This window comes from Corylus avellana, chromosome ca10, assembly GCF_901000735.1.
Source record: "Corylus avellana chromosome ca10, CavTom2PMs-1.0".
NCBI classification, from domain to species: Eukaryota; Viridiplantae; Streptophyta; class Magnoliopsida; order Fagales; family Betulaceae; genus Corylus; species Corylus avellana.
Window position 1 is genome coordinate 20,592,913 of NC_081550.1, and position 11,372 is coordinate 20,604,284.

Below are 11,372 nucleotides of genomic sequence, written 5' to 3' on the forward strand. Positions count from 1 at the left end.
TTGGTCTGGCATGTAGGCTTATGGTGGTGAGTGCTGTGATATCATAATGAATTTCTCTAGTGCTTGGGTGTTTGTGACATAGGCTACTTTTAGTTACTTTGTGCATACTTCTTGTGTTGGCTAGGAATCCTATACTTCTACTTTTGAGGATTCAAAGCTAAAATTGTGGTATACTATGCTATTGTGGTTTAAAATTTGAATAGATGTGATTGTTGTGTGTAATTATTTGAAAATTAAGAAACCATTTTCAGCACCTTATTGAATGGGAAGGGGTCAAGTATCTGTGCTTTCTGTGACCTACTAAAGAGTTGGGCTGTTGTAGGGAGGAGTTTTCTTTTTTTGCTTCATAATATAGCCATGTAAATATATGTGTAACCGCAAAATCCTTTTCTTGGCTAACCAGCCATTTTACTTCCAGACCTCCCGTAACATAGACCTTTGGCGGCAACACTCCTATAGGTAAAGGTAAAGCCTAGGCAGAGGAGAAACTTTTTCAATATCCCAGCCATTTGAAGGGTCATATGGAGGCAAAGGACCGAAACACTCTCACATAGACGCAGTTGATAGGAAAAATGTGAAATGAAGTGGATATGAAATTTGTGTTTTCTGATGATGACTTGTGAATAAGCTTCTCCTTTGGCATCAACAATGAAATCTGTGCTGGGTTACTGTCATTTCTTCGTAGGTTTAGACCAAGCTTGAACTGTATATTGGTTTCTTTGTCAATTTTCTGGTCATGCATCAAATGAAAACTACAGATGTGTTATTTGGCCACTTTTTTGTGCAGCTTCTATATTATTCACATTCTACTGAAGTTCTAGTTTTCAAGATGAATATTTTGTATAAATAACACAGGTTGAGTCATCAATTTTAAAGAGCTATTGCATATCAGCACCAGATGTTTGGCCTCAGACCTTTCCAACTTTTATTTCATGTTGAATTTTAGTCCTTTGGCCTAAGGACTTACTCTTGATTGTTTGGTGCAGTGATTCATGAGCCAGAGGGGCCAACACCATATTCACAATATGAACATTCTTCTATCCCCGCCACTGTAAAGAAGCTTTTCAATCTGGAATCAAACTTCCTAACCAAGAGGGATGCATGGGCTGGTACTTTTGAGAAGTACTTTCGCCTTCGTGACACTCCACGTGATGATTGTCCAGGTTTCTACCAGTCTCCTTGATAATTACAAATTACTTTAATTTTCTTAGTGATTAATCTAATTTCAAATAGTTGACAGTTTAGAGTAAGAAAGACAAAAAGTGGCCATTTTCTGTGGCACAAATGGTGGAATTTGCCTCCCAGTGCCAATTGCTGGTTACTGTTTGGCAAGAATCTTTAATTGGGTTACCCTTTTTCTCCCAGCAGGAACACCATAGATGCTCACCATCCATTGTTTAGCTTGCCACTAAAATATCTGCATTATTTTGAAAGGAGAAAGACAAAAAATTTTGACCTGCAGTTTTTTTTTTTTTTTTCGGGGGCATATATATATTAACTATGCCCAGATTCTGATATGTTGTGTGTCATTGCCATGTTCTTCTTCATTTGTCTTTCCTTTCTGTGGGTTGGGAGGGCAGTGTGATGTACGTAAAGAGAAGCATGTGCAACTACATATTCCCACTGGACCCGTCCTTCCTTTGAAATCTTGAGCCTCCATGGGCAATTTATGCCCTTTTGAGCGTATAGCTTTAGCAGCAACTTTTGTGAACTGTTGAGTATGAAACTATCGTTTTGAACGGTACTGCAAGTTTATGAATAAAACTAATATAGAGAGAAGTTTATTTGCAAACCCTTGGTTTGTAGGAGGTTCAGGTTTACTCTAAGAACCTACTCCATATTACCTTGTTACGGGCTTGATATTCAAGTTCGTAACAGCATGCGTCTGCTTATCATACTTGAAGAACCCAAGGTCTAGATCAAAAGCTTACATGCAATTTACTTTCTTATCTTGGCATCATTAGAAAGTTTTAGTTGCTTTCATGCAATTGATTATTTAAAATCAGTCATGGGGATTTGGATGCAGTAACCCTTCCCGAAGTTAAGAGATCACTGAGGCCACGGGGACCGAAAGAAGATTTGAGGCTCTCGGAATTTCAAGTTGAACTGATCCAGCTTGCATCCCAACTCAATGGTGACTATGTACTTTACACCTACCCAGAAATAGGCAAAAGCATGACAGTGGGTGAAGCCAACTGGTACGCTGAGGATGCAGTCAAGAGGTTCTTGGAAGCAGGAAAGGCTGCCCTCAAAGCTGGAGCTAATGAGTCTGCAATTGTTACAATGAGACCTTCCCTCACCAGCCGAAGTATGCTGAGAGATGGTGGCCGGGCCTCTACATAGAGAGCCACTGATTGATTCGTCTTCAGAGCTGCCGCTTGTAAACAAAAACTTGCACTTAGATTCTCCTGCCTGTATATAAATATATATATATATGTATATCTATAGCTCCATGACGCTGTCAGGGACCCATTGCGCTGCAAGCTTTCCCATATAAATACTGTCCCAACATCATTGAGTATATGGAAATCAATTTGAATATTGAACATTATTGAGCATATGTAAACTTATTTCCCAGGAATTCGGACATGGTGCAAGAGAAGGAACCCGGTCTCAAGGCGTCCAGGAATTCGGGGTATTGAGTCAGGTTTCTAGACAGTTCATGGTGTTGGGTTCACCTTCTCAGACGCCTCATGATCCAACATTTGAATTTCCTTAAAGTCGAGTGTCATAGGTTCACCAAATGAATCAACTAGATGAGCAATGTTGTCAATTAAAGTGCATAAAATAGCATCTCGTGTGGTACATGCTTGAATAATTGAAAAATAAGAGCTTGTACGTCATCAGCACATTGTCTAAGAATGTGGCAAGCACAAAAATTTTGATTCGGAGTACGACAAGCACAAAAATTCTTCTTTTATTTTTCTTGCAATGGGTATCCCAAAATTTATTAATCAGCAAGGAACTTTCTCCTGTAATACAATCTTTCTAATACATTCTGGATAATTAGACCTCCAAAGCTGATCCTCTTCCTGTGTAAGATCAAATCTGGCAAGACGGTGTGCCGCTTGGTTGGCCTCTTTTCTCATGTGGCTTACCCTCCATTTGGATGACTGGTTCAACAAAGTTTTAGCGTCTTCCACCAAATGGTCATACTTCCTTCCGCAATTGCCTTCACGACCCAGTGCCAACACCACCTCCAGAGCATCACCTTCCGCTGCTATATTTCGAAAGCCCAGTGTACAACTTAACTCAGCAAGTGTCCATGCAGCCAAAGCCTCTGCTATGGTGGGGTCGATGATATGGGGTCTGCTGGAGCACAACACTGCCACCACATCTCCTTCATGGTTCCTGGCAATGACTCTCATCCCCATTTTCTGTGTCTTCTTGTCTAGAGCGGCATCCCAATTAAACTTTATGCATTCTTCTTCCGGTCGCTGCTAGCCTACCACACTGCTTTCATCAGAGCTGGAGCTTGGACCTTGTTGATCTGTCGGCTCTTCTCTACATTCCAAACACCATGGAATTGTGTCTCATCCAAATCATCCTGGCCACCGTCCCTACCATCTCCATTTCTTCCTCCCCTAATCTGTCCGCCAATCTCTATCTCCAGGATGGCAGGGAACTCTTCCTTGTTGATGTTACATTTTTGGATGGCTTTGGTACATTCCGATCACACGTCTCTCGCTGAAACGCAATTCAAAAGTGCATGGGCCACTTGTCTCCTTTTCCCTTCCATAGATCGGGCACATGTACTCCTCAGTAATCCCTCGTTGGAAGAGTTTTTCGTTAGTAGGAAAAACGTTGTTACATGCTTCCCAAAGAAATTTTTTTACTACTCTTGGACCATCTATACTCCACACTGCCGGCCAAAGTTTGGTCATGGATTCATCATTCGAGCAACATCCCTTAGAGCTATCCTCAAATCCCTTAGCTAGGTGGTATGCAGTCTGCAGAGAGAACTCGACATTCTCAGTACCATCCCATATTAACTGGTCCTTCTGTCTTCTTGGGCAAATTGCCATTTTACAGATGCTGGGTACCTCCTCTGTATGGAAAATCTCTTGGATAAGAGGGATGTTCCACCATTACAAGCACCGAAAATCTTAATGCCTAAAGAATGACCTTGAAAACAATATTATAGTACAATAAGTTTGTTTTAGGCAATTATTTAATAGAAATTGTCTTTACCTACTAAGATAATAATCACAACTCGGGAGCAAGCCAACTAAAAAGTGCAATAAAAGAAACAGGAAATTACAATAAGACCTAGAGTGCTATGCCAATTTCTTACTAATATTTTACAATGTTAACATGGTAGGCAGTGTTAATCAATCTTTTGAATTTTTTAATTTTTTTAACAAGGACTAAATCAAGGGTAAATTGACGTCACATCAGCATAAGTAAGATAGCGATAAAATATTGGTATGATATATAGTATTACTCTTAAAAAATATCTTTATATGCATTTGTGTATATGAGAAGACCAACTAGATTTAAAAAAAATTAAAAAATAAAATAAAATTTGCTGACCTTATCCCTAGTTAGATTTCCTTATTTGTAATTTGGACATTCCAAAAGTTCACCCACCCACACGGTTTAAAGTATGGAGTTTATCTGCTTAAAACAATAAGTAATGATAGACTAGAGTTCTTTCGGAATCATTCTAAATGTGATGTGACATTTAAAATTATCAACATATTAAAATTCAATAATAATCATCTCAAATTTAAGAGTATACGGTTTTGAGAAAGGTTCTATCGGTAAGAAACTTCTCATTATAATTATTTAAAAATTCAGAAATCTTATATTTTTAAACTGAGTAACCCCTAGTCACTACAGTCATCGCATTTTTCAGACATTGTTTCATCATCAATGGCGGCTACAAACTTCTTCTCCCACTCCCCAACCCTCCCCAAAGCCCTAAAATCCCCTCTAAACCAAAACCCATTTTCCCAAATTCCAATTGTACCTCTCAAACCCACTCCAAGACTTCTCTCCCTCAGAGCCGTCCTCTCCCCGAACCCCGCCAAAACCTCAACTCCGACCACCCCAATTCACCACTGTTTCTCCAAATCTTCAGATGGGTTTCTCCACTGTGAGGGCCTCAAGGTCCAGGACGTTATGGAATCCGTGGAAAGGAGGCCTTTTTATCTCTACAGCAAGCCCCAGATTACCAGGAATGTCGTGGCCTACAAGGAGGCATTGGAGGGGCTGAGCTCCATTATTGGGTACGCCATCAAAGCCAACAATAACTTGAAGATTCTGGAGCATTTGAGAGAGCTTGGTTGCGGTGCCGTGCTCGTTAGTGGCAATGAGCTGAGGCTGGCTCTCCGTGCCGGTTTTGATCCCACTAAGTAAAATCTATACACCCACTTTTATTTATTTTTGAATATGCTTAAAAGTTTTATTTTTAAAGACCACATTTTTATAGTAAGAGATGTATTTAACGTTGACAATTTTGTAGTTATCAGTGTTTGAGTACCATTTGATATGTAAGCAGCGTTGCTTTGAGATATGTTGTGCTGGATTGGGCTTGCATTGTTGTTAGTTTAAGCGCGATTTCGCTTAGTGTTTGTGTCATTGTGTTTTTTAGTTTTAATTTTTGTTTTAATATCTGATGAGCAGGTGTATTTTTAATGGGAACGGGAAACTCTTGGAGGATTTGGTATTAGCTGCCGAAAAGGGTGTCTTTGTTAATGTTGATAGTGAGTTTGACTTGGAGAATATTGTGGCAGCTGCAAGAATTGCGGGCAAGAAGGTCAATGTTTTACTTCGGATCAACCCGGATGTGGATCCTCAGGTATGTAGTAGCCAGATCGTGCTATATATTTCTATAGATGGTAGTAAAGAGAACACTTTTCACAGCCATATATTAGATGGCCCCTTTGCAACTTGAGAACACGTGGGTTTTCAATAATTTGAATCATCCGTTATTCAACCAGTGTTCTTGACCGTATACTCTCTGATAGCAACACCACACTTAACCCAATAATGATCCTCTTCAGAAAACATTATTGATTTTTGGTTTTTGAATATCAAGATTGCTGGGGCCTTAAACATTCCATTGACAATCAGTGCCTACCTCATCACCACTACCATTTTTCCTGCACTACTGTTGTCACACCACCTCTATTGTTATCCCTATTTCAACTACTTTAGTAGCAAGGCACCACCAGTAACGGCTTGGCCCCACCACCATGCAATATGTATTATCAAGTTTATCTTCTTTGTTTGCTGGAGTTTTATCTTAATAATATGTCTATTCTTTTCTTAGGTCCATCCTTATGTAGCCACCGGGAATAAGAACTCCAAATTTGGTATTAGAAATGAGAAGCTGCAATGGTTCTTGGATGCTGTAAAGGCACATCCTAATGAGCTGAAGCTTGCGGGAGCTCATTGCCATCTTGGGTCTACCATTACCAAGGTATTTCTACAACGTTGTGTTTGCATCCTTTCATTTCTGTCATGTAACTGCAACTTAGAACCTGTCGAAGATAAGTCTGGGATAACTAATGCCCATAAAATGATAGTTATTACTTATTAATGTTCACATCACTAAAACTCTTGGATATCTTTTTGAAATTACACTTTTGATTCGAGTGACTAGGTTGTTTGATACTGTAAACAGGTTATTGGCTGTTGCTGTAGAAATATTCTTCCCCTCTTCATTTTGTTTTGTATCTTAATCTTGGCCTTTGTACTATGTTAATCTTGGTTTTATTCTCCGATTTGATTTGTTTTCTGGTTCTGTCAAATTGTAATGTTATGCATTTAAGTTATTTTTCTGTCTTTATGGAAAATGAAACATATATGTTCTTTCTGTAATATAAAGTTTAAAGCTCATATTTTTAATATTTTCAGGTGGACATATTCAGGGATGCTGCGGTTCTTATGGTCAACTACATTGACCAAATCCGAGCTCAAGGATTCGAAGTTGATTACTTAAATATTGGAGGTGGTCTTGGTATAGATTATTATCATTCTGGTGCCGTCCTTCCCACACCCAGAGATCTTATTGATACTGTGAGGATCATTTCTCTCAATCTTGTTTTCTGGATTTTGTGAAGTATGAAAATCATGTCAGCGTGGCTGATGATCACTTGAAGAAAGAGGGAGTTCTCGATACATAGCTTGCATTTGCTCTGCACCATGCATGTGCATAAGTGTGTTCTGCCAATGTTACATGCAAAATTATTAGAAGTGGATCTTAGATTGACGAGTGCACAAAAATTCCTACATTTGCAATTACTACAAGAATGTATAGCTAACCTAAGATTTGAAGGGAAAAAATTGAAGTTAACCGTGGTCTTCATCATCTACTGTGCCTTGCTTTAATTTTCCTGATTTAGATGGCAATCCAATCCCATGCAAAAATAATCTAATTCTGACAAGAATGCTCCTTGTACTGAATGGCATCTTGTCCCCTTATGAACAAAGTGTGGAAGGTGAGGTCACTGGTTCAATCTTCCATGGGTTGTGAGTTGTATATAGCTCTCAAAAAGACTTCTCTCTTTAATTGTGACAACATTTTATCTGCCAATGAAATCTTACAACATGATGGACTTTTTAGGATGGGTATTTGCATTATGTAGGCAGTTAGGAGCCTCTCTCTTGAGAAGGCTAAGTACTTTCATTTCTTTTAATTACTTGTTATATTATCCTCTAGACTTTTATGGGAAATATTGTTCTGTACAATTTTATAATGCACCATACAACAAATGCTTGCATATATAAAGCACATATCCATGTGTGTGTTTTTAACTAAATATTGTAGGAGTTGTCATTTATTCTAATAAAGTGGGCATAATTATATAATGGTTATATTTTAAGGTTTCATTTCCTTTGTCAATCTCTATATATGGCACACTTAGTCTTCTGACACTTTATATGGTATTTAAAGCCCAAACTGCTTGGACAAATTCTCCTTTTATATAGTTTGTGTTTATGTTTTGAGAATTATTGTTTCAACATATTTGAGAAATATGGATGTTTTTACTGTGAATCAAAAAAAATTAAAAAATTAGACTCATTCAGAGTCTTAGCCTGGGATTAAAATGGATGTCGAAAAAAAATTGAGGCTTTGCTTCCTAGTGGGGTATACTTATCAAGAGAACTAGTAGTTTTCTTACTTGAATCGATATAAAGTTTTACTGAACATTTTAAAACATCTGCGGTTGTTGCAGGTTCGAGACCTGGTACTTTCACGGAATCTTAAACTCATCATTGAGCCTGGGAGATCATTGATTGCAAATACTTGCTGCTTGGTTAATCGGGTAACTGGAGTCAAAACTAATGGAACAAAAAACTTTGTTGTGATTGATGGCAGCATGGCTGAACTTATCCGTCCTAGTCTATATGATGCTTATCAAGTAAGTATATAATTATAGTCTACTTCTCTTGTAGTCAACTGTATTAATCAGTGGTCCTATCTCATACCTGTATAACAGCGTATTATAAAATGTATTAGAAAATTTAGATTGCTCGTTCTGATCTCTGCTACTATGTAACAAATGCACTTGTATTTTTTTTTATCATTTTGCTTATTCTCTAATTACCATTGCTGCTCACGTATGCATCCTTGTGCCTTTTTATTTATTTATTTTTTATTTTTTATCAGATTTGTATTTTGCCTTTTTCTCACAGTTGACTTGTTGCAGCACATAGAGCTGGTTTCTCCTGCACCTCCTGATGCTGAGATCTCAACTTTTGATGTGGTGGGTCCTGTATGTGAGTCAGCAGATTTCCTGGGAAAGGATAGGGAACTTCAAACTCCAGCCAAAGTATTGTCTATGCCTCCTATTGGATTGTCACATCTATAATGTTCTCCTATTTGTTTTTATGTTTCATTTTTTTGCATTTTTTTTAGGGGGGTGTGAGTTACAGGGAAAATGATAATTCTCTTTTGTTTGCAGGGAGCTGGTCTGGTTGTTCATGATGCAGGTGCTTACTGCATGAGCATGGCGTCAACTTATAATCTTAAGATGCGCCCTCCTGAGTACTGGGTATGGAATTATCACTTTACATTGTCTGTATTTTCTAACCCCCCCATCTATGATATACAAAATGATACTAGAAAGTTGAATGAACAACACAGGTAACACTAGAAATGGCTTCTTCTGCTTTTAGTAACCTTCACAAATTCAAATCTTTTGCCTCAATGAGCTTCTTGTATTATCAATCCAACTTTCTGGAGAAATTTTTGCATCTTTAATTCAGAATGACATCTCAACTTTTATTCCAAAAACAAAAATCCAGAACATCTTATAAATTATATAGTCCCCGGTCAGCAGGAAAAGCTAACTCTATGAATATTATTTACTTTTTTTAGGTTGAAGAAGATGGGTCAGTGTCCAAAATCCGGCACGGCGAAACATTTGAAGACCATATAAGATTCTTTGAAGGGCTTTGAATGGCACCATAGGTTGTCAGTAGCTGTAGGCTAAGATTCCTCTTAATGCGTGGTCTTCATTATTTGAGACTAGATGTTGTGAATTTAAATATTGATTTGCAGCTGCAGATTATGTTCACTTCAGCTTTATTTGTCAATCTTGAGATTGAATCATGAATGAATTATAATATCAACAATCAATATATATATATATATATTGAGACAAGAAATGAGATTGAGAAGCATTGGGAAATCAACTTAGATTTCACATCCTTCAAATTAATGTCATTTCCAGCTGCAGCAGTCACTTGCATGTTTGCTTCTTGCTCTCATCTGCGGGTGTGATTATGCAGGGGTTCTATATATCATCTATGAAAGAAGAAAAACGCTTTTGCCTGTACTTTTCTGGTTGGCTATGTAGCTATAAGCAAAATACCCAAATTGTCCTAAACTATGAGCAATAATAACCATACCACCCTTATCTCTAGATCGAAAACTCTCGCTCAGAGTACTCACATTGTTTTATGTATATTTTTATGCAAAATAGCTAATTAAAATTCACTTTATCTTGTTTTTTTAATATGTGAGTTTAATAGATTGGGTTAAATAAAAAATTTTCCATCCAATTTGAAAGAATTTTTTTGTTAAATCATCCCTTTATCTTAAAATTTTAAGCTTAATGATAAACTTAATCATTTGATTAATACTTGAAAATTTTTTCCACACTTGTAGGTCCAAATTCTGCCCAAGTCAAATCAACACAAAAAAGGTTTAATTAAAATAAAAAATAAACTATAGAAGATAAATAACCACTTATTATTTGATTAATATTCTAACAATATTGCCCAACTTGGAGTGAGTACAACCGGCTGCTAATGCTAGCTATCCAATCACCTCAAGTCACTGAAGAAGAATGCACAACTAGTCAACAACACACACAATATATATATATATATATATATAGCTCAATGATGCTGCCAGGGACCCATTGCGCTACAAGCCTTCACTTATAAATACTGTCGATTGAGTATATGGAAATCGATTTGAATATTGAACATTATTGAGCATATGTAAACCTATTTCCCAGGAATAATTTGCACAAGGTGCGAGAGAAGGAACCTGGTCTCGAGGCGTCCAGGAATTTGGGGTGCCAAGTCAGGTTTTTGGTCAGTTCATGGTGCTGGGTTCACCTACTCAGACGCCTCATGATCCGATATTTGAATTTCCTAAAAGATGAGTAGGAAATTTCTAGGAATCTTGATCCGACATTTTCTGTCAATCACTGATTAGATGTGATTAGGCACTAGTTGTAGGTTCACCAAATGAATCAACTTTGATGCGCAATGTTGTCAATTGAAGTACATAATCTAGTATTTGGTGTTGTACATGCTTGAGTAATTGAAAAATAAGATCTTGTACGTCAGCACATTGTCTAAGAATGCCGCGTGCGGAACAGGATATAGTATTATTATGGTATTATTCTATGTGATTCTGATTCTCTGTACCATAAACATTGGGATCTCAACCTCAAACTCGAAAATATAGAAGAGGCAAACTATTCATATGGTAAAAGATCTTGAAGCGTTGGAGACGAGCTTTCCGATGAATCGGGAAAATTGTTAGATCTTAATCCTTAGAAATTTGGCCGACAATTATGAAAGACTTTCGATGAATCAATCGGGAAAGTTGTTAGATCTCAATCCTTAAAAATCTGGCCGACAATTATGAGAGACTTCACATAGGATTTACCTACTCATATGAATTCTCTTATAATTGCGGCTTAAATTGCTAGCAAATTATTGAAAATCTCAATGCCTGAAGAATGATGTTGAAAACAATACTATAGTACAATAAATTTGTTTTAGGCAATTATTTAATAGAAATTGTCTTTACCTACTGAGATAATAATCACAACTCGGGAGCAAGCCAAATAAAAAGTGTAATAAAAGGAAATAGGACATTACTGCAATAAAAGGAAATA

At 37.4% G+C, this 11,372-nt stretch overlaps 1 protein-coding gene and 1 long non-coding RNA gene across 2 annotated transcripts; both read left to right on the forward strand.

Moving 5' to 3' along the window:
- The first annotated feature begins 17 nt into the window (after positions 1-17).
- Positions 18-2,551, forward strand: LOC132164030 (uncharacterized). The gene is made up of 2 exons (XR_009438348.1): positions 18-1,163; positions 2,027-2,551. It is a non-coding gene; the product is annotated as an uncharacterized LOC132164030 (long non-coding RNA).
- Positions 2,552-4,826: 2,275 nt separating this feature from the next.
- On the forward strand, positions 4,827-9,648 carry LOC132164645 (diaminopimelate decarboxylase 1, chloroplastic-like). Its single transcript, XM_059575187.1, has 8 exons — positions 4,827-5,357; positions 5,629-5,803; positions 6,278-6,427; positions 6,865-7,026; positions 8,187-8,372; positions 8,661-8,783; positions 8,916-9,005; positions 9,332-9,648. The coding sequence occupies exons 1-8, from the start codon at positions 4,876-4,878 to the stop codon at positions 9,410-9,412; spliced, it is 1,449 nt and encodes a 482-aa protein (XP_059431170.1). The 5' UTR covers positions 4,827-4,875; the 3' UTR covers positions 9,413-9,648.
- Positions 9,649-11,372: the final 1,724 nt, after the last annotated feature.